Below are 22,713 nucleotides of genomic sequence, written 5' to 3'. Positions count from 1 at the left end.
GTTTATAACATCACTAAGAGCGAAGGAATTTGATGAATTGCTATTGGACAATTTTTAGATTAGATTAGATTCAACTTTATTGTCATTGCACAGACTACAAGTACTGAGACAATTCCGTAAATGTCCAATACATATTAACTGTACATTGTGTAACAATGTCTCCCTCTAGTGGCTAGCATTACAAACTGCATAATTGTCATCGTATGCCTATACAGCATCTAAAAATGAATAACCAAATCGGTAAACTATTTCGATCGTAATCTGTTTTGATTAAAGTGTATAGGCTCCGTAAGTGCTACCCGCTGTCTGAAGATATATTTTGGGTACATGAATGAATTGTTAAAAAAAAAAAATAATAATAATTGTTTTTGTGTTTAAATTGGAGTTTATTGAACAAGACCAGCACCCTCCTTGACATGCTTGACGTTCAGCTGTAACATATGCATCACACTGAGTCGGGTAACGTATGGACAGTTTTGGAGTAAAGGTGAAAGTAGCCTAAAAGTAATATTCCAAGTTGAAGTAAACCTATGATTTCATCTTGTTTTCCAAGTGTTACCTGCATATCAACCATGGAGGTAAAATATGGGATGTCATGTGGCGTCAGTAAATTACATTGTAAAGCAAACATGGTGTGGGTAGCAAATACATTTGTGTACATGGAAATGGCCTAGAATTTAACGAAAATTATGTTATTGTTGTTGTGATGCCAAGCTTTTGTAAGCAGTTGCTTATCCTCGTCATTCTCGAGCTATTTGCGCTATTGTTTTTTCCTTTTTTTGAATTAACATAATAGTTTAAAAAGAAGGTTGCGTGTCAACTTTACTTTTCCGAATATTTTCCAGGCTCCAGCCCAATAGGTGGCGACAATTCTTTTAGAGTTTTTACACAGCCGTCAAAATTCTTTCAGAAGAATACAGAACACTTCCTGACTGTCCTTTCACGTGTTTCTGTGATATTTATTGTATACCACTTTGATACGGAGAATATCATGTTGAACGACAGTGATTCCGAAAATGAGGAATTTAAACTCTTCCTCAGTGTGCATACCCCTGCGTTAAAGGCATCAAACATTCCTCCGATATATTGGAGAAGTCTGCATTTGAAACTTGCTAACGAGGTGTGTGTTTGATCTGTGTCCATGTCCACGCTCCTTAATATATGTGTTATACTTTTTATAACCTTACGTTAACCATGCTTATCAGCGTGTATTCATGCGTATTTGTAAGTGTGTATTTAGTTACATGTAGCAGGCAGTTTTGATCAAAAGCATGCTTAATGAGGTTAGCGTCCGTCAGTAATTTTGAGCCTCTTTCGGCTAACGTTACCGTCAAAGTTCTGCATTATGGCCAAAAGAATAGTTTCCCATAGTATTTTCAGAAAAAAATGTAACGTTTTAATTCCTTACAGTATCCTGCTGTATGGCACATGTCACCAGAGGTAGGGATTTTGCAAGCTAAAATAAAGTAAATGTTTATCTTCCTAAGCAGACCTGTCAGCCCCACAGCATGATGTTCGGCTCAGATGGCTCGCTGAAACTAAGCACTTGTTGTGAAGTTAAATGCAACAACCAAATTTGCTCACTTTCCTGGTCCCATGCAAATCCAGCAGTCATTCAGCCTTATGTGTGGTTTTGACACCCAGACCTGCATGGGGCAGGAGGGAGCTACTGTAGGTCTGTAAGCATGCATGGCTTTTCTCATTTTGCAGGTGTTTGATGCTGGGGAAGTTTTTGGCATTATGCAAGTTGAGGAGGAGGAGGAGGAGGAGGAGGAAGAAGAGAATTCCGAACAAGAGCATGGAAAAAAATCCAACCCTGTTGCTGAAATAGTTTACAAAGTAATCGTCACCAGTGAGAGTGGCCTGCAAGTCGCTGATCCCACCAGGTGAGGGCGCCAGTGTTCATCTTACTCCCTATATCTATGCATTCAGCTGCCAGCAAGCATTACCTCTTTGATCGCAAGGAGTGGTGCTTCTGACCATGACCTGTTGTGCTATAGTTTTATTTTTGTACATCGAGTTTATGCACAATGTTATGGTGCACTGGTTTTCAACATTCTTGAATAGAATATGTTGCACAACAGCACATCTCGGCTATAATATATATAACTATATGTTCACAGATGTGAGTGATGGCCAACCTATATCCTTGAGATCAATCTTACTATAGTATCTTAAGCCTCCTGATATTATTACCAAGTTGTAGCCACACCTGCGGAAGCCTTACGTCTTAACAGGAATTGGAAAGGCTCAATGTAAGTACTACTCCAGTATTTGGCATCCTACCCTTAGTGTTTTCCTGGTGGACCATGCGTGGACCTATCGAGTGGAGAGTGCCAGGCAGCAGCTGGAGCAGGTCCCCGGGCTGCTGGGACGAATGGCCAGCCTGATGGGCCTGGACTTCCACGGGGAGGCTCCTGACCCTGACACAGTGGACCAGGTGCTGGAGGACATGTGGAAGTACAACCAGACATATCATCTGTCCCAGGGGGTGAGTGGCATGAACATATAATACACACAGAAGTATTGTCAGTCCAGGAGATGGGTGACCTGTAACTTTGTAACATGGGAGGCCTGTCAACAGTCAATCTGATTACAATAATACAATGTGACAGTTCTTCCACAGCTTGACCAACCCAGTCTCTTGTGTATCTGTTCCTTATCAATTCAATTACATTTGATTTATATTGCACCATAACAATACAATTGTCTCAAAGCGCTTTACAAAGCCCAGAGCCTGAATCTTTGGCAGGTGCAATTGTAATACTGTAGTTAAAACTGCTTATGAGAAAAACACTAGGAATAATCCAGACAGGCAACTCAGCTCTGAGACACAGGCACTTTTGTTCACGGCACCAGGAGACGGTCAGAGCTCAGATCACAGCTCAGATCAGAGGCTCGATACTCCAAGGGTTGAGCCTTTTTGTGTAAAGCCATATCATTTGCATACAGTCATACATTGTGAGCAGTCACACAAAGCTTGATTGGTCTGATCCGGTTATCTAACATCAACCCTCACGGGCAAATGTTAAGGTCTTTTTTTTTGTCTGTACCAACACACTATGTACAGTCGTGGCCAAAAGTTTTGAGAATGACACAAATATGCATTTTTACAAAGTTTGCTGCTTCAGTGTCTTTAGATATTTTTGTCAGATGTTACAATGGAAGACTGAAGTATAATTAAAATCATTTTAGCAAGTGTCACTGGCTTTTTTTGGCAATTACATGAAGTTAATGCAAAAAGTCAATATTTGCTTCTTTTTCAAGACCTCTGCAATCCGCCCTGGTTTGCCCTGGTTTTGTTTTTCCACCCGCCTCTTGAGGATTGACCACAAGTTCTCAATGGGATTAAGGTCTGGGGAGTTTTGTAGGAAAAGTTGTGTCCAGTGTTGGTCAGGAATAAAGTAGAGACTCACACGGTCGAATAAAAGGTACAAGTAAAAAAGTTTACTGAGAGATACCAAGTACAACGATACAAGAGTAAAGTTGTAGAAGGCGCGTTCTGATGAGAGAGCGGTTAGGCGGCCCTCTTATACTGTTGTGATCAAAGTGATTTTCCAACTTGCTTCGGGTTGGTCCTCTTTTGGTTGTCAGGCAGTTTCCATCAGTTGGTTGTTGACAAAAAATTGTCTGCTCGACAGTATTGACAGTTTTTATCCTTGCCCTCTGGCTGACCCCGTGGCACGTTTAGTGTTCTAGAGACTTCAAAGGTCTCCACTGCCTCTACACTTCCTGTGCATGGGTGCGCCTGCTACTAGGGGTATCCCCTGTTCCTATGTATCTTATACTGGCTTAATATTTTTCTATGCAGACTAAAAACTGACTACTCTTAATATTCTTACAGTTTCCTGGCCAATGGACTCAAAATATCAATGTTTTGTTCCCCAAGCCACTTAGTTATCACTTTTGCCTTATGGCAAGGTGCTCCATCATGCTGGAAAAGGCATTGTTCATCACTAAACTGTTCCTGGATGGTTGGGAGAAGTGGCTCTCGGAGGATGTTTTGGTACCATTCTTTATTCATGGCTGTGTTCTTAGGCAAAATTGTGAGCGAGCCCACTCCCTAGGCTGAGGAGCAACCCCACACACTTTTAACTTCATGTAATTGCCAAAAAAAGCCAGTGACACTTGCTAAAATGTTTTTAATTATACTTCAGTCTTCCATAGTAACATCTGACAAAAATATCTAAAGACACTGAAGCAGCAAACTTTGTAAAAATGCATATTTGTGTCATTCTCAAAACTTTTGGCCACGACTGTACTCTTTCTTGTTAAGATACATTAGCCTCAGCTCTGTTGTGAACACACACAGATAGGCTACAATCTTTATGTTGGCCCACACGTTATACTTACTATGTCCTCTAACTTGTACTTAACTTGCACTTGCAGAAGTTACATTTGTGCACTTTTTATTTCTTATGTTAAGTAGTATTTATTGTAAGACTAGGTCTCTATTAGCTGAGCTTGATTGTTTTCTCCTGTGTATGTCGCTTTGGATAAAGCGTCTGCTAAATGACTAAATGTAACTTACAAGCGTGGCCCTAGCACTAGTGAGAGACATAGGCGGACTAGCAGAAACGCACATCCTCATGCAAGCAGACAGAGACAACAGAACTGTGCACCTAATATCTCTGCAAGTTACAGTTCATCACACAACATACGTATAGTTTGATCTGTAAGATTCTTTTCTATCTTTATGCTACTAGACTTAATTACAAGAGGCGGTGTAGTTGGAGTCTCAATCAAGGCAGCTTGAAGCAGTTCGGATCAGAGCCAGATAAGGCAACTCGAACAGAATGCATGACATGTACAACAAAGAATCACACACACACATATGAACACGTAAACAGTCTCATGATCGCACCTGTGCCCTTGCCCTTGGGCCCAGGGACCTGATAGAGTGGGCGCCTCCGAGGAACGCTTGGTATGAGTACACAGAGGGGCCTAAGCAGACCATCTTATCAGCAACTGGAGATGTTTCTCAGCAAGGAACATATGGTGTGGTATACTTATGGTAACCTGTTAACCTTACAGTATTAAGAATCTCTCACACTACACACTCAAAGTGGGGGAGTCTCTGGGTGTGGAACACACATGATGCTTTCTGCTATTTCCCCTTAAATACCCAGTTCTGTGAGCTTGTGGTTAAACATTCTGGCTCTCATGCTCCTAATCTTAGGCATAACAACATCAAAAACGGATTTCTGCACCTGTGTGTCTCCTGCTTCCTGCAGCCTTCCTATCTCCTAATCCTCCCTAACACATATCAGGAGAGAGAGAAACAGCGGGAGGAGGCTTTTTTGTTTTTTTTATCCCCCCCATGCTCTCTCCTAGTTCTCTGAGAGAGAGCGAGAGATAGATAGAGAGAGGCGGGCCCCAGAATGTCATAGCAAAAGAGAGGTGAAGTGTCTGTGAAAGAGAGATCATTTGAAGAGCAGCAGCATAGCAGAGCACATTTAAAAAAGTAAAGTCAACAAGTCCAAGAAGAGACCAGTTCAATGAATATATCCATCTTACATTTGTTTAGCTATATAAGTATGTAGCGCTTCCAACAGCCTATCTACATCCACAGACAGCCATGCATTCATTTGAATCACATGACATCTATAAATAAGGCATACAGACACTATACATGACCCTGATGCATACTGGTAAGACACCATGGTAAGACACTTATAGTCTATCCTTTACTGATGTCCCTGAGGGCATCCTGTTTTACCCTCTGGGTGTCGTCATGAATGGGATCCCTATTCTGGTGAGTCTGTCGTTCGCAGAAAGACATAAATGTGTCATGTTGTGTGAAATCCCTGCATTTCTGTCTCTCAGGGATTAGCTGAGCATGTTATCTACGCCTGTGACCTTCAATGTATCAAGAGTTCAACGAACAGCTCTCTCCTGTCTTGGACAGCTAGGAGCTACTGTTGCAGTGACCTGACCTTTTAAATACAGATGAGGCCTATGCCTAGGCCTACAGAGACATGGCCCACATAGGCTTGCTTTCCCACTCTGGTTTGCAGACTGCTGCTCAAAGATTGTACCTATTCTTCCTAATAAACCTATACTGAACTGAACTACCTATGAAATTATCTTACAGGGTAGAATCCCCCCTGTTAAATCAACATGTTGTCTTCTTTCTCCGCTCCTCCTCCCCCTCCTCCAGGCTTTGGGTGTCCACGCTCTGTAGACTCTGCATGTCCGAAACTCTGCGTGTCTGTGCCGTCTGTGTCAGTTACACCAGAATCCGTCTGAGCCTGGAGGGTAGTCAACAGCGTGTAAGGACAGCCAAGTTCACCGTCACAGTCTGGCGTGGATGTTCTGAAGGCATTAGATATGCTGCCCTGACCCAAGGGTCGTGATACACCTCTGGGCTAATGGGGTTTAGCAGTTCTCCATCTGATGATTTGCGAGGGAAGATCTTCGTCTCTCAGTGTACTCTCTTAGGTGTCCTCAATGTACGTTTCCTGATGACCACCTCTAACATACATGAACCCCCCCCCAAAAAAAAAGATTGAATCGGGGTTTGCGCTAATGCCGTTAATAACGCGTTAAACTGACAGCACTATATAATATATTAATAATATTATAAACTGCCACACGATTCTATCTGAACTTTGTCAGCTTTAAGTAAAGTGATAAAAGGGTAGCGTTGTTGTGAACAGATATAAGATTATTATAAGATAAGATAAAGGAATTATGAACTTGTTAAAACAAATGAGTGCTGACAGTAAATACAACAGGATACAAATGAAAAGATCCTTTTATTGTCAACTCAGCACTGAACATAGCCCAGAGCATTGATTTGGGGGTCCGAATCAAACAACATGTGCTGTAGAGGTGGATCGCATGATCAAACCACCAGCCACAATAGCAGTTCTAACTATAGCGTTGCGATCCTCCCCGACAGCGTCAAAAGCAGTTTTCATTGAGTTTCCTTTCTTGAAGGCTTCCACATATACCTGAAAATGCAACTCAAGATACCAATCAGAACTTGATGGTTAATACCAGCAGATGTATATAAACATTTTTCTTTTTTAAAGACACAACACCCTTTCATTGCATTTTATATAGAAACATAAATTACTGTCAAGCCCTCATCCAAGATATTGTTGAAAAGAATTGAGGGCAGCTTTTCTCTGCTTTTTCACCACACAAAACCATATGAGGCATATGTTTACACATTGGTTTCCGTAATAACATAACGGCGTTGATAGTACGGAAACCAATGTGTAAACATATGCCTCATATGGTTTTGTGTGGTGAAAAAGCAGAGAAAAGCTGCCCTCAATTATTTTTTAAATATCTTGGATGAGGGCATCTTTCTTAGCCAGCTCCTCCTGGAGGTAGAATTTGAACAGGTAGAACAAAGGCCAATCATCTCCTCCCTCAAGTTCCCCTTCTCCATTTCAGCCTCCAGTTTAAATTTTAGCAGGGCCATTTCGTTGATGGCTGTGGAAGCAGAAGCATCTGCAAAACAGAAGTGTTCTGAAATTCTCTTAGGGGAACTGAAAACAGTCTTGTCACCTTCGTGAACCCCATGACCAGCCCACGGAACACTGGGTGCTAGTTGAAGTCTCTGTGTATCATGCATGGTCTGCACAACGGACAGCTGGGAACGGCTACCTTCTTATCACCTAAGAACAGGCTTATCACCTAAGAACACCTACCGTTCATTTGGTTTTATTTTTCAACAGAACCGTGTCGGGTTAACCTGTTAATTTAAGGGGCAGCCGTGGCCTACTGGTTAGGGTTTCAGGCCGGAAACTGTAGGGTGGCCGGTTCGATCCCCGACCAGTAGGAAAAATGTGGGCGGGGGAAGTGGTAGACCACTGTTCTCCCATGCCACAGCTGAAGTGCCCTTGAGCAAGGCACCTAACCCCGTTCACTGCTCCCCGGGCGCCGCCAATGGCAGCTCACTGCTCCGGGTTAGTGTGTAACCTCACTTCAATGTGTGTGTCACTTCCCTGGATGGGTTAAATGCAGAGGTGAATTTCAGAGTGAGTGTGTGTCTACACCACCTCTGCCATAGAGAGGACTTTCACTTTTCACTTTTTTTTGTTTCACTTTAATTCATGACAAATAGAGAGCATGTTACTTATTTCAGTTCAAGTTCAGTTTTGTGAGGAAGTCAACTGTGTGGGGTTGCTCGCTCCCGCTGCTCGGGAGACTTGTCGTGTCTGTTGTCTGCTCAGTGCTGCAGGGGCAACCCACTAAGGGGGGTTTCAATTGCCTTGAGACAATGGTATTGTTTTGGTGCTATAAAATTGAAATTTAATTGAGTGAAGAAAAAAAAACTACTAAAACTACTTAAGAAAAAAGGTTCACAACTTTGGCTTAAAATAATTAAAAAGAAAAAAATGTCATACACTAAATGCTAACTAAGGTTCCCTGGTCTCTACATAGACAGCCATATGTGTCTATGCATGATATACAGCTGCAGAAAAAATTAAGAGACCACTTCAGAATGATCAGTTTCTCTGGTTTTACTATTTATTGGTATGAGTTAAAGTAAAATGAACATTTTAGTTTTATTCTATAAACTATTGACAACATCTCTACCAAATTTCAAATAAAAGATTGTCATTTAGAGCATTTATTTGCAGAAAGCAAAAAAGATGCAATGTTTACAGATCTCGAATAATGCAAAGAAAAGAAGTTCATATTCATTTTTAAACTACACAATACTAATGCTTTAACTTAGGAAGAGATCAGAAATCAATATTTGGTGGAATAACCTTGATTTACAATCACAACTTTCATGTGTTTTGGCATGCTCTCCACCAGTCTTTCACATTGCCGTTGGGTTACTTTATGCTACTCCTGGCGCACAAATTCAAGTAGCTCGGCTTCTTTTTATGGCTTGTGACCATCCATCCTCCTCTTGATCACATTTCAGAGGTTTTTAATGGGATTCAGGTCTGGGAATTTGGCTGGCCATGACAGGGTCCTGATCTGGTGGTCCTTCATCCACACCTTTACTGGCCTGGCTGTGTGGCATGGAGCATTGCCCTGCTGGAAAAAACACTCCTCAGAGTTGGGGAACATTGTCAGAGCAAAAGGAAGCAAGTTTTTCTTCCAGGACAACGTTGTATTTGCCTGCCTGAGGTTTGTAAAAGACCATAAGGATTGAACCGAAGCGGACTGGAGGTCATCTTCTAAGTTCATCTTCTCTGATGAGTCCAATTTTCAGCTTTGCCCAACACATGGTCGTCTGATGGTTAGACGGAGACCTGGAGACGCCTGCAAGCCACAGAGTCTTGCACCTACTGTGAAATTTGGTGGAGGATCGGTGATGATCTGGGGGTGTTTCAGCAAGGCTGGAATCGGGCAGATTTGTCTTTGTGAAGGACGCATGAATCAAGCGATTTACAAAGTTTTCCTGGAAGAAACCTTGCTTCCTTTTGCTTTGACAATGCTCCCCAACTCTGAGGAGTCTTTTTTCCAGCAGACAATGCTCCATGCCACACAGCCAGGTCAGTGAAGGTGTGGATGAAGGACCACCACATCAGGACCCTGTCATGGCTAGCCCAATCTCTAGAGCTGAATCCCATTTAAAAGCTGTGGAATGTGATCAAGAGGAAGATGGAAGGTCATAAGCCATCAAACAAAGCTGAGCTGCTTACAATTTTGCGCCAGCAGTAGTATAAAGTCACCCAACAGCAATGTGAAAGACAGGTGGAGAGCATGCCAAGACAAATTAACACTGTGATTGTAAGTCAAGGTTATTCCACCAAATATTGATTTCTGAACTCTTCCTAAGTTAAAACATTAGTATTGTGTTGTTTAAAAATGAATATGAGCTTGTTTTCTTTGCATTATTTGAGATCTGGAAACACTGCATCTTTATTTTTATTTTGACCAATTGTCATTTTTCTACAAATAAATGCTCTAAATGACAGTATTTTTTTTTTTAAATTCGGTAGAAATGTTGTCAGTAGTTTAAAGAATGAAACAAAAATGTTAATTTTACTCAAACACATACCAATAAATATTAAAACCAGAAAAACTGATAATTTTGAAGTGGTTTCTTAATTTTTTCTGTGGCTGTATGTGAGTCATAGACATAAAAAATACATCAATTCCAAAAACAGACATCAATTCCAAAAACTATTTACACAAACTCAAAGGCCACAGCCATTTTACAAAGTATCACCAGTGACAACCAGACTGACACTTTCTTCATGTTTACTTTCAAAATCTATTCTCTCATGACCTCTGTAAGATAAAATCAAATATATTGAATGAACTGTAGCATACATAAAACAGCAAGTCAGGTTCACATGGGAAAAAGAATACAGCAGGCCAACTGGCATCAACTGTGTGAAAAAGGGTGATTAAGGCCTTCTGTCCAACACAAGAAATGTTAATCATTCCAGTCAGTGGCGCCTGCAGCCGTACGGCTGTACGCACTGTGCGTACCTTCTAGTTAGAAAAAATGATAGAGAGTCCGGGGGGGGGGGCGTTGGTGGCTCTGTGCGTACCTCACAATTTCTGCAGGCGCCCCTCACTCTGGGCCTCAAGAGGCCCCCCGTCTTCTCATGATCATGTATGGTTTCATATCATCTGGTCCCTTCTGTACACAGTAAAAACACAAGATGTTTTGGTACTTTTTCAACTTCCGCTCTGCACATTTAAAATGTCAAGTGTTTCTTCCTGTCTGCTCACACCACCCCCCCTCACACTGTTAATCACCCTTTCTCACACAGTTGATGCCAGTTGGCCTGCTGTATTCTTGGTTTTCGCATTTTTCCCATGTGAACCTAACTTGCTGTTTTATGTATGCTATAGTTCATTCAATATATTTGATTTTACCTTACACCACTCATAACTTTAAATTCTACCATGGTTAGAGACAAGCACTGAATACAATATAATACAATAAGGAAGCGAAGCCACATTTTCATTCATCAGTTTTGATAATCAGGAGAGGGAGAGCGAATCACACAGACAGAAGCGAGGGCCAGGTCACGTATCAACATGCAGTGGCAGCGGCCTTCAAACCCTATCTGTTGTTGCTGGCTCCTGTCACAGGAGTTGACAAGGTTACAAGGCTCACCCACGTCCTGGCAGGCTACAGAGAGGCACGGGCCCATTCTCAGAGAGAGAGAGAGAGAGCCCGGGCTCACTCCCGGACTGCAGCAGACAAGAGAGAAGCAAAATAAAATACATCACACAAGGTTTATATAGATAGAAGTTAGCGTTCTCTGACACCAAAACACTTTGTCAGCAGGGATAATCACGTGGTGGGTCTCTGATGTCCGAGGTCATCTTACTATGCTTTTTGCCATGTAATGCATCCGCAAGGTTGAAAAGAAGGACAACTAGTCTAGACTAGGACTACTAGCCATTTTGAGGACGTTTGTGAAGATCTGAGGATCATTGCAGATTAGTACACTGAAGGACTGTATCACATTTACCTGTTTGGGTGGAGGAGGTGTCAGATGTATTAGCTGATGTCAATGAAGTCTGCCCAAATTAAATGACTGAATCCAACACCTTGGGCGACCAAAAGGGTATCACGCATCCTCACTGCATCTGTGTAGGACTGCCTTAGGTTGCCAAGGGTGAAAGGTCATGTATCTCAGATATCTTCATCATTTGCTCTTAATTTGCACTTAAATTTGTAGCTTCTTTTTTATATTACAGCCATTATGCTATTAACGTATCCACATGTTTATTCTCATGTAAGTATATCAACAACGCTCAAAAGAGAAAACGGTATTAACACTGGCCATGTGATTGTGGGCAAGGCGTTTATCTTTAAGAGTCTGTTTTCCTTAATTCAACAAAGCCATTCCTAGTACACCTCATACCCACCAATGCGCCTCTGTTGAAGTAGAAGGTTAGACTCATCATGGCAATGTAGTGTTTCGGATTACGATAGGCTTAACCTCCAGGCTACTGCTGTATGTGTGTGACGTGTATTGTCTTCCCCGGCTGTTTAGTCTGCAGAGGAGAAGGTTGCGGTGTGGTACATCATGGATGAGTTTGGCTCTAAGGTGCAGCACTCAAACCAGCCCACATGCTGCATGGCACCCTTCTTCTATAGCCCCCAGCAGACGGCCTACACAGTGCTGTGGCCCTTACAAGACCTGGAGAATGGAGGTACACACAAACACACACACACACACACACACGTAAGCACACATACACACAGGTGCAGTACCCCAACCAGCGCACATGCTGCATGATGCCCTTCTTGTAAGGTGTGGCTCCACATTCATGCTCATCATGTCAGACACTCAAACACACTTGCATTCTCTCTTTAAGATGTTCACACGCACACACAGACATAAGAAAACATTCAAACACAGAGAAACTTACGCTATACCATTTAAATGATAAATGGAGGTCCGTGACCATCTTAGTGTAAGTAGCAGATATCATCGTCACCTTCTAACATTTCCTAGAACCCTCTTACAACTGTCGTATTTGTATCCACGTATTACTGTATTGTTGAATAATGTGTATTGCTGGAACTGTAACATGGACATCTCAACAAAAAGAGGTAGCAGTTAGACGAGAAGGCTGCCATAAGGCAAATGGGCCCTTTTCTGAGAGATCATATTTTCTTATAAACTGAAAGATGCATCTTTTAGTAACCTCCATTAATAATTAATTGTTTGCTTTTCGACGCCGAGAGCCTTTTCGACAGCTCTCACAATTAACTAAGATGGCACTTTGTCACTAACACCTAAACAGACTAGTTCGTAAATCTTGACACTCCTTATAGCTCCACCTTAGGCGTCTCTGTCACCATACGACAAGGGAACCCTCTTAGCCCCCGCTATTGTATTCTTTTCCCTTAAAGGAAAAGGTGAACACTTACCCTGTCACACGGCCGTCCGAAACCTACGGTTCATCAATAGACCCACCTCTTTAATAGGCAACCTTATCAAAGTCACAGCACGGTTCCTGGACACGCTAATGGGTAAGGTGATTTCGCGAATTCAGTGGCACTCAAACAAGGAACGGACGCAGACGCAGGTGAACGGAGTTTAACAAATACCTCTGATGTTTATTATAAAAGAGGCAAGAGTGCTCAAAAGCACAAAATCAAAATAAAAACACTAGACTATAGGCTTTGGACCTTTACAAAAGAGTATAAACTAAGAAATAAGTAAAAAGTGAACAGAGGAACAAATTGAGTCAATTCAGCGCGCAAATAGAAAAGACTGCCAAAATCCACAGCTGACTTGGCTTTTAAACTTTTACCACTCTCCCCTCCCCACTCCTTCAACAGCTGATTTCCTCCTTGGGTCGCCTAGCAACCTAGGTTCTTAGCCTGCACAGTGACACCCCTCCTGCCTCCTGTGTTATCAGGGGCCTCTTCCTGTGTGCCCCGTGTAAGCTTCTAAGCACACCCAGAGATTTTACATGCATATTCCTCCGTATACAGAATACAAGTCTTCACTAACATTTATCTCAGCAGCAACCTCTCACATTTCTGGTTTGTCTCACACGCTAGTTTCAGAGAGCCCACACACAATTTATATGGCTAATATTGCAGAAACATTGTTATTTAAACTTCACTCAAGCAAAGTCACACAGAGTATATGAATAATAATGCATAAAACATTGGTATTAAAAACTCCACTCAAGCAAAGTCACGCAGAGTATATGGGTAAATGGCATAAATCAAGCATCACTCAAACAATTTCACATAGAGTATATGGTTGAACGGCATTGCATTGTGGATGAAGGGCGCTCGGATTACTGGGTCATATTCTCATCGGCAGCATCCTTCAAAACCCCGGTGCAAAGATACCTTATCAAAGAAATCATGTGGGAGACATGCCTTTTCTTATGAAACCAGGTGCAAAGATACCTTTTCTGATCACGTCACGTGGCAAACATGCCGTCTCTGAAAAAAACACATAGCAGGAACACCTAGGCGCTTTGGGGGGCCTCTGAGTGTTTTCGACTGCATCACATGACTTCAGATAGGCGCTTCTGAAAGGCCATGCCAAGGTCATGGCCTCCAGATGGGTGCCTCTGAGGGGTTGTGGTGAGGTAACCGACTACTTTAGACACATGTTATCACAGGAAACCGTGCAATATGCACGCTGTTAAGATAGATGTACCAATTGGTCTCCATCTCGATGAGGTTAAGTCTGATAACGTAAACAAAAACAAACTGTGCAATATGCACGCTGTTAAGATAGATGTACCAATTGTTCTCGATCTTGATGTGGTTAAATCTGAGGACGTAAACAAAAACAAAGAACAGGGCATGACACACAGGGACTAGATCTTTAAAAGGGGGCACGGGGACTTGATCCTTAGGTTGTCTACTTGAACAATCTTGGCATATGACTAGAGTTTTTGAGATGATCCATGGACCAGCTTAGCAGTAGTTAACTCCTCTGAATTAAACTGTTCAGTATATTCACACCTATTTGCCTTGAGAAGTTTCTTGAGAACTCTTAGAATTTTTCCACGACACAACATATCATAATTCGTCACAGTGTTATGAGACCCATGAGAGCAGTGCCTGAGCACATAGGAAACCAGAAAGAATAGGCCTGATAACCCAACTACTTACCTCAGTAAAGTACAATACATATGTAAGCATGTTTAAACTTCCTAAACAGTTTGACATCAACTGGCACCAAACTAAGAAAACCTAGTGGATTTACCTGAAATTACCCCAAGAGACCCCATCTCCTGCCCCCTTGTGCTCTCTAGCATTGTCTCAGTCCTATTTCTAACAGATGGGTTCAAGGTAAAGATATATATAATATATATAGAAGAGAAATTAAAAAATGTCCACCACCAGTCAGTGTGACTTTGTGTTATAACGCATGGCCTGAGAGGTGTGCTAATGCCGTTATACACGCTTATTTTTATATCTACTAAATGATGATGTGGAAAGCAGTGAGTTATTGTACATGCCAGAGTACTCATTATTGGTTTACAATGAGATGTTTCATATCAGTGTCATAGTCAGCTTTATTGGCCAGAAGTAAATTAGGAGTAAATTAAATATCGAAAAAGTAACCAAGATAATAGTTATATTTTAGTGGAAGTCACTGGTCAGTTGATCATGAAGGAATTATGTGTGGGAAGAAACTGACCTTGTGTCTCCTGGTTTTGGCATACAGGGCCCAAGTTCCCATAAATAATCATAAAAAGAGTCCTTGAAGGCTGGTACCTCCCTCGGGAAGTACCAGGTGCAGAAAGGCTGATTGTGTCTTTTTGCTGTTCTCCACTTAACAACATTTCTGCAACCATCAGAAAAGACAAGACGTTTGTAGGATTTATTAACAACAGGGGAAAAGCATTTGGGCTGTGCTCATTAAGTTGTCCTGGTGTTCCATAATGCAGTTGAGAGCATATATTGTTACCATAACAACTTAATGTAATAGGTGTGCTACTAGTTTGGCGAGTAGAAATTAACACAAACACTAACCATAAACCTTAAGGACCCATCCTGTTCCATCCACAAATTACTATTTGTGATACGGTTTGTCATGTAATATTTTACTGTGCTGTATTCAGCACATAACCTCTTTTTATTGCTGCATACAGCAGGTGATACAGTTGAACTGTAATTCACCCTTCTTCACCACATACCTTCTTGTGGTTAAGATGGCATTTTTTCTCGGCAGTGGGTACCTTTCGTTTGGAAGAAGATTGCAGTGAGTCAATAGTGCCTCCAGCGTAAAATAAAAAGTTATGACGCTGTGTTGGAGTGGGAAATGACCAATCCATCAAGCAAACAGTGCCTTCAGAGTGCCCTCAGATTCTCTCTCTCCTCCCCTCTCCTCCTGGCCCCTTCCTCCTCTCTGCTGCCATTAACGTGGTTTTGTGGTTCACTGTGCTGCCAATTCTGTCTGTGGGGTTCCATTCATGCTGGCACCAATAACATTAGATCAAGGGGTCTGTGTTTGGGGTCAAGGGGTCAGTGTTTGGTCGCACAGGATACCCTGCAGGCGCAGACTGTATCATCTCTTAAGGGGCAGGCATGAGCTATGGTATTTCAAGCACCAATGATTAATCCCAGGGAATATCCTATTCACAACATCAAATAATGCAAGTGTGAGATCGGAGAGATATGGTATAAAATGTGATATCATAGAGTTGAGATCCTGATGAAGAGAGGTTCCTGCCACTCAGCGTCCAGCCTTTAATGAGTGAAGCACTTACACTGTTTTAAAGTAATTTCTTCTAGAACCTGCTTTGTCTGGTTACCGCATTTTGGTTGACAGAGCACCACTGTATAGAGTCCAGTTTTTAACTGCAAAAGCAAATGACATTAAGTATTTCATAACATTCAAAGTTTTAAGTGCATCTCATGTCTATTCTGAAGATTAAGAAAGGGTCTCCTTGTAGCTAGCTTATATGCTGATATACCCTCATATCCTGTTCCCAGAGACAGTTCTGGGGTGTGTCAGTGGTGGGCAGGAGACTGAGTGCAGAGAAATTGCACCTGCACAGGATGTTGCACAAACTGCTCAACATAATGTACAACCCTTCACATCCCTCACACACAACCTACTATTCAGGCAGCAGAGTGTTTTCAGTCCTAGGCTCTTTCAACTCCGCTGGTAGAAGGACCACTTCAGGAAGTTAATTCTTGCCCATCGCAATAGCAGTTTATAATCATGCTGATTGATTGTATCAGTAATCAGCCAGTGTGCTGTTGTAAATGTATGCACTTTAAATATTTTTTGTCAGAAAATTATGCATTCCTGGAGAGAGAGACCAAAAACAGTTAACTGTGGTCTGTTATAAACTTGGCTTGGCTTGGCTTGGCTTGTAACTGAGTGGTGGTTGCTTTGAATTCTCAGATGCTTATCTGCCTTGTGCGGTGTGACTTTACAACACAGCTGTGTGCCCATTCATTACACTTGAAAGAGCCGTTATCTTCAGCCATTCCCCTTCAAATCTCTCTTACTATGCAAATACAAATACAAACCCAAACACACACACACATGGAGACTTGTATAATGACAGAGATAGTTTAGTGTGTGTGTGTGTGTGTGTGTGTGTGTGTGTGTGTGTGTGTGTGTGTGTGTGTGTGTGTGTGTGTGTGTGTGTGTGTGTGTGTGTGATGTTTTGTGTCATGTAAACCGGGGAAGCATGGAGGTGAGGAGAGGTGCATCTCAAAGTGGAGACCAGCGAGGAGGGGAATGGTTTTAATGAGGGACTGAGGAGGCGGGTGGGACCCATCAGACTGTAACACATCCACAGCACCATGCATACAGTAGACAGTTCATTTTATTTTGAACGCATTATAGATAGATATCTATACTATGTCTATGACCATATGTCTATGCTCAGCACACCACAGACACACACTGTTCAACCGCATGGTCAGCTGCCCCACACACAACAGAAGACTGTATTGTATTCATTTTAAGGGGGAGGGGTGCAGTCTAGATCCTTGGAATGTAGGAAAGGGCAGGGATGGGCTTGACCCACCGAACCCCCCAGGGTGGTCTGACACCTTTCACTTTGTCTGCAAGGATAGGTCTCAACAGCACTTCAAAGAAGTTGGTGGACTGCATTAGAAAAACATGCAGATAACACAGTAAGCATTCTTTCAAGATAAGTGCCTGTTGTAAATTATTTAGCTTTATAGTTTGCATAAACCAATGAGTGTTGAAGTGTTAAAGCCCTTTGAGTGACAGCTGTGATTCTGGCAGAGGGATGGCCCGATGGGATGACCTTGTGGGAAAATAATAAGAAGGATGCCAACAATTGTTCATTTGGTGTGATTGTGAAAATGTGTGCTGCCGTTTGACCAATGGTAGTCATTCAAGCTACACTAGGAAATGTCAAGTCCTTAAAAATCCTCAACTGAATGATACTTCATGAATTCATTCATTTGTTTTCTGTTCTACTGATGTCATGCCACACCCTTTGATTTCTGTCACATTTTTTTTTGTTAAATTAACCTGTATTAAATACATTGTATTCATGAATCTGTTGAACCAGTATCTCTCCTCCTGTGTCTCTCCTCTGTGTCTGACAGGTGAGGTCACACGTGACTATGCCTACGGAGAGACTAATAACCTGGTCCGTGAGTGTCGGTTGTTGCCTTGGGTAGAATCGGACCTGGAGGGGGTTGGCACCCACACAACTGAACCGCCAAATGTTTATTTTGAGGTATGCAGAAATGCTGCTACACATTGACGGACGACCACAATTCAATATAAGAGACAACGGTCTGAATTGTTCTGTCTGAATTTCAGGCCATTTTGGCAGGAAATAAAGAAACCCTTCCTCTGGCCATTGAACCCAGCAGTGTACCAGAAGACAAAGTAATGAAGTAAGATTTCTCCAGACCTTCAATATGGATCTCCCAATTATTTCAGTTTAGTTTTATTTATGTTGTTATGTTAATGGATTAAGCTTGTGTTACGCACTGTTTAATTCTCTGCAATAAATCTTTTGTATAAAAATGTGTATATAGTGTAGTATGTAGTGGTGGAAATGAGGCGTTTACACTAGACTCTGTGTGTGTGTGTGTGTCTGTCTGTGTGTGTGTGTGTGTGTGTCACAGGGTCTACGCTGAGATGAAGCAAGTGAGGGATAATCTCACACACCCTCGATTCCTGCTTGTAGAGACTGAAGAGGAGGCAGACATTCTCTGGATGTACAACCATTTCAGAGACTACCGGTACGCAAAGCTGCTCGATTGGTCTCTTTTTTCCAAGATAATTCTTTCCTGATTTGTGACAGGACTGACTATATCAAAGTGTCTGAATTATTAAGATAAGGTGAAAATTTGGTTAAATTTGTTTTCAATGCAAATTGAATTGGATAAAATGTAATTGAACTGAATCGATCATCTTTTTATCTTAATCTTTAGCAAGCTGAGTGAAGAGAGGCCCCTCGTCCTTCTAAACCAGTTCCCGTGTGAGGTGGTGGTCACCACAAAGGACTGTCTGGCATATGTTTCACGCCGTGCTCAAGAGGGTCAGGCTGCCCCATGGATCCCTACGACCTTTAACCTCCAGACAGAGTTGCCTCAGTTCATCAAGCACTACCAGCAGAGGAAGGAGAGGTGGGCTGGGAATAACACGCATGCACGCACGCATGCACGCACGCATGCACGCACGCAGACACAGACACAGACACAGACACAGACACAGACACAGACACAGACACAGACACAGACACAGACACAGACACAGACACAGACACAGACACAGACACAGACACACTATTAAGTGCCAAGTGAAGGTTTTGTTATGCATTCTTTCTTACAAGCTCTAGTATATTTACAAGATCAGTGATGCTCTAAGTTCATCGTATTTATGCACGTCCATTATATTAAAAGCCTGAAAAAATCATGCTTTCATGGCAGTTCTGGATGGAAACTGTTGTGTCAGATTTATACTTTCAAAGTAGGAAAAATATACAGTCTTCTGATTTGGATAAAACTCTAAGTTCTTGTTACTTGTGGTGAAAATACTCATAAAGTTCAGCAGACCGGCAGAGTGTAAAGCAAACAGGTTTATTCAGTCAGTGCAATACCAACATCACAAACCTGAGCATGTCTGGAGACAGTACTCCCGAAACAAAGATTGCAATGGCTTATATACAGTAGATCACCCTAAATCTTCTAATCTCCGCCCCCCTGTCTACAATGCAACTCTAATTTCTGCTGAGTAGTCAGATTTTCACAGCTGCAAAACTTGACCTCTACCTGACTCTGGTTGACACATGCGCACTTACTCAAACTCCGTTTGATCTCTCTTAAACTGGGTCTGAACTAGGTTTTTGGCCAAATTGAAACACTGGGACTTTCCCTACGGGACTTTCCCTGCCTAATAAGTGTGTGTGTAGGGCTTCTGCAATCTTATGTCAGTGGAGTAGCTCATGCTGTGATGCTGCGACTTTGGGTACTTGAAAAGCGCACTATAAAATAAAGGTATTGTTATTATTATTATCTTTTATCAACTTACTATCATGAACATTCTATTGATTACTATAATATTAGCACTAGCACTTTGAGATCTGTATGATGTAAAGATCAATACAAATAAAATGTATTATTATTATTATTATATTAATATCTTGCAAATTTGGGGCAGCCGTGGCCTACTGGTTAGGGTTTCAGGCCAGAAACCGTAGGGTGGCCGGTTTGATCCCTGACCAGTAGGAAAAGAAATTGGGCGGGGGAAGTGGTAGACCACTGCTCTCCCATGCCCACATCCACGGCTGAAGTGCCCTTGAGCAAGGCACCTAACCCCGATCACTGCTCCCCGGGCGCCGCCAAAACAGCTCACTGCTCCGGGTTAGTGTGTAACCTCACTTCATTGTGTGTGTGTCACTTCCCTGGATGGGTTAAATGCAGAGGTGGATTTCAGTGTGTGTGTCTACACCACCTCTGCCATAGAGAGGACTTTCACTTTTCACTTTCATACTGATTAACATACTGTTAGTTAATAATATACACACAGATAAGTAAGATTTAATTGACAGATTTTCCACCACAAAACGCAAACTAAAAATACTGAAAAACGGAACTCTCTAGCTCTGGAGTTCATTGCAAGATTTAGCAGAGGACTTCTTGAAATGCTGGTCTGGTGGGTAAGGGTGTCAGTTTATTCTGTGTTTTTTTCATGCAACAGATCTCAAGGGCACACAACAGGCTGTGATGGAGAGAGGCGAGACGCGATGATAGGAGGTTATTAAGTCGCATAGTGTAGTTAAAGTTTCCTATGTGTTGGCTCTGCACAGGTTGCATACTGCTGGCTGTTTCCTGTGAAAATAGGTGTCCTATCCTCCACCCTCTGTCTGGCAGCCTTTCAGAGAAATCTGGTTACCTTTCAGAGAAGGCCTACAAACTCTCTGTCTTGTGGTTTCTCAAAACAAGCCTTGTTGCCCTGCCTTTTGATCTAAATGTTACTGTTAGTGTAAGAGTATTTTCAACTCTTTGTGTGTTGGTTTAGGAATGGAAAAACACCAGTACGAAGTTGTAAGAGTTTTACTTGATAAGTTGTGGCACAAATACAGTTATGTTTAACCAGATCAAGTTCACCATGTTAACACAACAGGTGATTTTTGAGAGTCTGATCTGCTTCCAAGAAAGAAAAAAAAACGTTCTTATAGTTTATTTCTCACTGATGTCATTTCTTGGGCCAGGTGATCATGGGACCTATGATCTCCTACGCCCTATTCTCAGCAATAAAGACATTATTAATGTGTAAAGTCTCTATGTTCCTTTTACGTGTTGGTTTAGGACTTGGAAGATACGCCAGTACGAAGTTTGTTGTAACAAAATAGTTTTACTTGATACGTTGCAGCACAAATACAGTTGAGTTTACATGATCAATTTCACCAAGTGAACACAACCGGAGAGCTCGAGCATCTGTCTGTTACAGAGAAAGTCTCAGTTCTTATAGTCTATCTTTTACTGATGTCATCTGTGGGCTCCTCGGGGTCAACAGGTGGGGGTCATGGGATCCCTACCCTGGTGTATCTGTTGTTCGCAGAAATAGACATTAATGTGTTGTGTGAAACCCCCGTACAAATCTCTGTACAAAAAATACGATTAACTCTTTTCAGTGGTCTTCTCGTCACTGAACGATGGCAACCTTTAAAAGCCAGATATCTGCTGTTGTTTTATGGCTGATGTGATGAGCGCTTGTCAGTATTAGGGTTGTCACGAACACTTAACAAATAGCATTCATATTAGTATTAGCCTCCAGCAAGGTATTAATGAAGACTACATGGTGACATCATAGCATTGATTATACACGTATAGCGCTTTCTTTCTAGAGTTTAATTTTGACAATGAACTGGGTTACGTTTTTGCAGCCAAATTTAAAGCTAGATCAACGTCTTAATAAACGAGAATACATGCAATAGGGCCATCCTATCACTTGCAGATTACGGCAGTTAACATTACTAACGTGAAATATGTGGTTTAGTTACGTTAACCACACTGCATTATGATCATTGTACTATGCATCGTCAAAACTCTGTGATGGGGAAAATCGCTTGTCGCTAAACAAGGCTAAGGCTACTCGTGTTAGGCTGTATATGGGCTACCTTGGGGGTGTTCGTGTTTATAATCACATTTGCTAACCTGTCGTTCTGAGAACTCTCTGAAATGTTTGGGGAGCTCCTTCACATGAGGCCATGTCTACCCTGAGATCACTTGCTGTGAGTGAGAGCTGCCTGTTGCATGTGTGAGAGCTAGGCACTGCGCCATCTCCACGTAGGCACGCATGCGCATAACACTCCCGATAAGCGGCTTACCTGTCACCACTAGTTACATGTAACATCTGCCTTGTTTAAGCGGCTTACCGACCGGGGTAGACTACCTCTCTCGATCGGCTCAGACATCCGCCTAAATATACTTTTACTTACATTTTTTTGTTAGTTACATGAGGCAATTTCCAGCTATAAGCGGCTTCAACGCAATATGAGCGGCTTATATTGACACATGTCAGCGCGGCTATTGTCACATAGCTCACTTTCTGTTTAGAGCATTTGTGGCAAAGGCATTTTCTAAGCTCTGGTCACAGAGAGACAATTGTGCCTTGTTTAACAATAAACTAACTACACTATATTTCACTACTCTATACTGAACTGAATTTATCTTAGTATTAGAACAGTCATTTTATATAACTGACACATCCATTTTATCTAACTGTTACTCCTATGTTCCACCACCAGCAATACACACATTATTCAATATTACAGTCTGTAAGGTTTTTTTATGCCTCGTGCTGGTTTAAGGAGAAGACACCG

The 22,713-nt window shown here is 41.9% G+C and overlaps 1 protein-coding gene across 1 annotated transcript in view; it reads left to right on the top strand.

Annotated features, from left to right (window-relative positions):
* Positions 1 to 991: 991 nt before the first annotated feature.
* ttll12 (tubulin tyrosine ligase-like family, member 12) overlaps positions 992 to 22,713 on the top strand; it is a gene marked incomplete at its 5' end in the record, with an annotated part of 31,642 nt that continues 9,920 nt past the window's right edge. The window contains 8 exons of the mRNA XM_080851235.1: positions 992 to 1,120; positions 1,711 to 1,886; positions 2,293 to 2,491; positions 11,943 to 12,102; positions 17,978 to 18,111; positions 18,198 to 18,274; positions 18,509 to 18,625; positions 18,818 to 19,012. Coding sequence (XP_080707361.1) covers positions 992 to 1,120; positions 1,711 to 1,886; positions 2,293 to 2,491; positions 11,943 to 12,102; positions 17,978 to 18,111; positions 18,198 to 18,274; positions 18,509 to 18,625; positions 18,818 to 19,012 — 1,187 coding nt within the window. The remainder of the gene's footprint in view (positions 1,121 to 1,710; positions 1,887 to 2,292; positions 2,492 to 11,942; positions 12,103 to 17,977; positions 18,112 to 18,197; positions 18,275 to 18,508; positions 18,626 to 18,817; positions 19,013 to 22,713) is intronic.

The sequence above is a fragment of the Sprattus sprattus genome, assembly GCF_963457725.1.
Source record: "Sprattus sprattus genome assembly, chromosome: 14".
Classification (NCBI taxonomy): Eukaryota; Metazoa; Chordata; class Actinopteri; order Clupeiformes; family Clupeidae; genus Sprattus; species Sprattus sprattus.
Note: the sequence above shows the minus strand (reverse complement) of the source record. Positions and strands in the feature narration are given on the sequence as shown.